General features: G+C 35.3%; 1 protein-coding gene across 1 annotated transcript; it reads left to right on the forward strand.

The window, feature by feature from the left end:
- Positions 1-213: 213 nt before the first annotated feature.
- On the forward strand, positions 214-5,434 carry LOC137008867 (nuclear factor 7, brain-like). Its single transcript, XM_067370618.1, has 6 exons — positions 214-782; positions 872-967; positions 3,366-3,596; positions 3,678-3,700; positions 3,782-3,900; positions 4,083-5,434. Exons 1-6 carry the CDS (start codon positions 390-392, stop codon positions 4,580-4,582), a joined length of 1,362 nt encoding a protein of 453 aa, XP_067226719.1. The 5' UTR covers positions 214-389; the 3' UTR covers positions 4,583-5,434.
- Positions 5,435-5,818: the final 384 nt, after the last annotated feature.

The raw sequence follows: 5,818 nt of genomic DNA on the forward strand, positions 1-5,818 counted from the left end.
ATATATATATATATATATATATATATATATATATATATATATATATATATATATATATATTCTCATATTGCAGACCTGTATGTACTTTCTTTTCATATTCAGTAACTTTGTGAAAAATTTTGAGGGTGGTCCTTGAGATTTTCAGAGGGAGGAGCTGATTGAGAGGCACCCACTAACTTGTTATTTTTTCTTTCGGTCATGCTATGTCTTGACAAAAGCAAATAAGAATCAGCGATCTGTGGAGAACAAAGAAAAACTCGTTCATGAAGGATTTTTGCAAAGTTATTTTCTGAACGGAAGAACTTTGTGATTCTAATAGCTATTTATTTCTGAAACCACATTCAGAAAGTGAAAGTAATTTTTATATTGCTGGAGCTCAAACAGTGAAAATGGCTTCACTGTCCGAAGATGATTTTTCTTGTCCCGTGTGTCATGAAATCTTCAAGGATCCTGTTCTTCTGTCATGTAGTCACAGTTTCTGTAAAGAGTGTCTTCAACAGTTCTGGAGAACCAAGGAAACTCAGGACTGTCCTGTCTGCAGGAGAGTGTCAAGACACGAGCCTCCACTTAATCTTGCATTAAAAAACTTGTGTGAGTCGTTCCTGAAGGAGAGAAATGAGAGGCGTTCATCAGGATCTGAGGAGATCTGCAGTTTACACAGTGAGAAACTCAAACTCTTCTGTCTGGAGGACAAACAGCCTGTGTGTTTAGTGTGCAGAGATTCACAACAACACGAAAATCATAAATTCAGACCCATCAGTGAAGTGGTTTCATCATATAAGGTAATATATTTGCATATGATAAACACTTAATCTCATGTTATGTATTAAATATATGAACATGTTATAGAATATAATTTTAATAATTCCAGGAGGAGATCAATACAGCACTGAAGTCCTTACAAGAGAAACTGAAACACAATAAAAACATTAAAGGAGACTTTGGGAAAACAGTTCAACACATCAAGGTGAGGATTGATAGTTCTGTCATTCACAAATTTAGTAAAATAATAATATACATAAGTAAAATTTTAGTAAAATTATGTATATTAACAAGATATAGAGTAAGAGTAAACATTTAGTAAAATTATGTATTTTACAGTGCAACTCAGTAGACCATTTAAGCACAAATGCACAGTTGCATCACTCTCTTGAGCAGGTACACAGCAAAATCTCCAGAGTTAAATCATCTCTGCTCAGATTACATATGGTTAAAGTAACACTGAAGCAGAGTGAAAGATAATGAGATAATTAAGTGATTAAGTTATAATTGAGCATTAGTGATGAACACCTGCTGTTAACAAGCATAATCACTGAAAATAAACACAATAATAATAATATAAAAATAAACACAAACTACAAAGGACTTCCAGCCACAGTCTTAGATGAAATTAAATGAAGATAAAATACATTAAATCTCTCAAGATCTGATTAAACAACTCCACAAACAGCATATTATCTCATTAACTTTAACTCTGCTTCTGTTTTATTTTAACTCTATGTAGAGAGGGACCATATGTTCTCTGAGCAGAGTTGATTTAACTTTGGAGATTTTGCTGTGTACTTATTTTGAATAAGTAATTACTTCATGTCTGCTTAAAAGTTTGTTCGATATAGTATGAATGTGTGTATTCATCAGTGGCATTTCCACTGATAAGTCAAGGGAGGCAGTGCGTCCTCAAAAAAACTGGATGAGAAAATAATCGATATTAAAATGCTGGATCCAAAATGGTCAATATTCATATTCATATTTCATGTTAATCATTTTATCATTTATGGCTTATGATTTGTCAACATTATCTTTGATTTCATATAATTACTTACCCTGATATCATATATTAATCCTCATCATATCATATTTTCAAGTATTTACTCTTTATTGTACTCCTTTATGGTTATTCTTCTTTTATCTTTAAGGGTATGCTTGCTATATTCATTGTTCTTCAAAGTGCTCCAATGTGACAGGTCATGTTGACACGTTTGTGGTTAGATACTGGACGCCTGCCAAGTACTGCAGAAGAGACAATGTTTTGCTCATTTGAACTTGATGTACCTTTGTATGAAAATATGTCTGTTTTCATTTCTTCAGAGCTGTGATAATGCAAGATCTGCAAAATTCCCTTAAGAGTGTCAAAACAACACCTTTTGTATCTATTTTCATCTATTTTTGACATTTGACCAGTCACTCTGACCTAACCACCTACACCAACTATGACATAATGGATAAATCTGTTTGACCTTTTCTTATTAGACCAAAACATACATTTGAGTGGGATGCAAGTTTTCCTATGCTTATGGTATAAAACGGACTGGGTCTTTAATAGTTTAGCTTTTCTTTGCCCTTTTTGCTTCTCACATCTCTTCTGTGTCTTCTGCTTCTTCTGCTCTACCTCTCATTTCATTCTGCAAATGTCTTAATTAAAAAGGAAAATTATTAAAAGAAAATCTGAATGTTAGTTAATAATAATATAAATAATAGTTTAAACTGCCTTTAGTTATTATTTTGGAATAAATGTAAAAATGAGTAAAAACTAGTGGTGGGCATAGATTAATTTTTTTTAATCTAGATTAATCTAGATTAAAATGGCTCATTTGAATTCTGCCAAAGAATATGTGAGATACCCAAATTGTCCCTGCGTCCCAATGTCCATACTATCCATCCTAAATAGTATGTGAAATTAAAATAAGTGTGTCCCAAAGCATAGTATGTTGAAAAGAGTATGCCAAAAGTCCCCGGATGGTCTACTATTTCCGGTAGATTTTCGAAGTGTGGATCCGTGCACACTATGAACTACAAACACGAGTAAAAAGTGTTAAAAACTACAAAACATGGCGAATATGCACGATCGACGCCGAGAGGTTGTTTGAGTGACTAATAATCAGTTTAACCTGATAGAAAATATTTATTTTAATGTGATATGTGTTATTTTTCATCTGCAAATACCAATGTGGACTTTTATAAAGATCTGATTGGCCATTAACTTTTAAATGCATCATTATGCATTAATATGAGGAGAGTTCTCCACATGAAAGACCCCGACTGCAGATCAACGTGCTGCATTTCTCTCCGATACGGTAGGAAATTAGCTAAATTAAATGTGGAGGATGTAAGATGATTGACAGGCCAGTTTATGGTGACTGGATGCGATAGAGAGGAAAGACGTAATTGTATGACCTGATAGTATGTCCCAAAGCTTGTCTACTCTATTGCTACACACTCAAAAGTAAGTACTTTTTGTTCACAGAAAGAGTACATACTTTTAGGGCCTACTAGACCTACTAGAGTCAGCAGTATTGCTTCACTGCCATTCACAAATTCTCTCATGGGCCTTTGAGATGACTGAAGTGAATGTGATTTGATTTCAGTCTCAAGCTGAGCACACAGAGCGTTGGATTAAATATCAGTTTGAGAAGCTTCATCAGTTTCTCAGAGATGAAGAAGAAGCTACAATCACTGCACTGAGGGAGGAAGAGGAGCAGAAGAAGCAGATGATGAAGAAGAAGCTGGAGGAGATGAACAGACACATCTCAACTCTTTCACACACAATCAAAGATATGGAGGAGATGATGAAAGACAATGACGTCTACTTTCTGAAGGTCTGATTTCACATCATTGATTGATTGATGATTGATTGATTGATTGAGTTCTTGATGATAAACAGTGTGTTTGTTCTGCAGAAGTTTCCAGTCTCAATGGAAAGGTGAGTGATCTGCTGGTGTTTCTGGTCTCTCTGATTCTGATTCAAAGCCACTGCAGTTCTGACTCCTGTATGTTCTTCCAGAGTCCAGATCTTACAGCCGGATCCACAGATGGCTTCTGGAGCTTTGATTCATGTGTCATGTTACTTGGGCAACCTGCAGTTCAGAGTCTGGAAGAAAATGTATGACATTGTCCAATATAGTAAGTGTGATTAAATGACACATGTTTTTTTATTTATTTATTTATTTTTTTACAGATTTAAAGATCTCTGATGTGTTTGATCAACAGGATGAGTGTCATAATTCATAATAATCTGTGTCAGTTCACTCTTGATCATTACATGAACATCAGAATAAAAGCAGATGTTGATTGTGTCTCATCAGCTCCTGTGATTCTGGATCCAAACACTGCAAATCCATTTCTTGTCCTCTCAGATGATCTGACCAGTCTGAGATACAGCTGGGACGAACAGTCACTTCCTGATAATCCAGAGAGATTTAACAATTATTACTGTGTTTTGGGTTCAGAGGGATTTAACTCAGGAACACACTGCTGGGATGTGGAGGTTCAAAAGAGTTTAGACTGGAGTCTTGGAGTAACTACAGCATCAAACCAGAGGAAGGGACGTGATTTCTTTAACTCTGATGTCTGGAGTGTGCGGTATGACCCATACAGATTGCTTGGGTCTGGTTTTCACGTTAAACAGAAGCTTGATCGTGTGAGAGTTGATCTGGACTATTACAGAGGAACAGTGTCATTCTCTGATCCTGTAACTAATACACATCTACACACATTCACAACCACCTTCACTGACACACTCTTTCCTTTCTTCTGTAATCTTGATGAAATTAACTTCCTAAGGATTTTACCAGTTAAACTGTAACAACAGAAAATCACCGAAACATCATCTGATCCTGCCAGTGAATAATTTAAAATTTATATTGTAACTAGCCATCTTACATAGTCTGAATTTTGTCAAATGTAACTAAACATATTCTACAAAATTCCCATTGAAGATTCATGACAAAAAAACAAAAATGATGTTGCCCTTTTGTACAATACACGCTCTCTGAGTCCAGACTGAAGACCCTTATCTAATTTCTCATAATCAAGCTCTTTCTTCCCTTTCCATGAATCAACATGATTCTGATTTTCTCAGTGGTCCATGAGCTCCTGTTCAGATTCAGTCTCACAACATTAGATCATTTGTAATGTAGGTCTGTTTGTCAGATATTCAGTCTTTGTTGTTCTGACTCAAAGAGAAGTCTTTACATGTCCTACATGAGTGACTGGTGTTGTTCAGATCCCGGTCTTGTTTATCAGGGGTTTTGAGTTCAATCATTTTCTGCAGTATGTATGATATCTGACTAATGGAGTGAAAATGACTCTTTGTTTGGATTGAATCCACATGATATTCTGCACTGACATGGATGAATATGATTCCTCTCAGTCTTAATTATGAATTCTCTGAAATAAGATCTGGAGATGTCCATAAGAGGGGGTCTCACATAAGAGTACACTCTGCTCACTTTTACAGTGTCTTTTCGTCTTTGAGTTTATTGTATCTTTTCAACAATATTTATAGTGCATTTCGTGAAGTGTTTTTAATAAGAAGATTCATGTATCAAGAGTGATGATGCAATGACATTGTAAATCATATACAGTATTAAAGATTATTTTGGTTATTTTGGTTCTCATTGGTTAAGTAAAGTTGTAAACAAGTTGTAGGAGAGTTTTGAATGTGACTGCTAGATGAGCAGCTGGCAACAATAAAGTCTATTCTTTTAACACCTGGAACTCCTGACTAGAGAAGTTTCTTCAGAGACAAAGACTGCCCAGCTAGCAAATGCTTGTTCTAAGAATGTTTTCCAAACATTCAGTTTTGGTTATGGGGATATTAAAATGTCCAGTTTTCTTGATGTTACATGCTTTTCCAATACCAGCGCATCCATAATAAAACCTGGCGATCACCTGATGGAAAAACTGAAAAAAATAAAATTGACCACGTTTCTATAAGCCAGTGACGATGGACATCATTCTGTTTGTGTCTTTCGAGGTGCAAAAGTCGGGTCTAACCATTACCTTGTTGTGGCCAGTGTAAAGCTAAAGCTGAAAACTC

The sequence above is a fragment of the Chanodichthys erythropterus genome, chromosome 3, assembly GCF_024489055.1.
Source record: "Chanodichthys erythropterus isolate Z2021 chromosome 3, ASM2448905v1, whole genome shotgun sequence".
In the NCBI taxonomy this organism is placed as follows: domain Eukaryota; kingdom Metazoa; phylum Chordata; class Actinopteri; order Cypriniformes; family Xenocyprididae; genus Chanodichthys; species Chanodichthys erythropterus.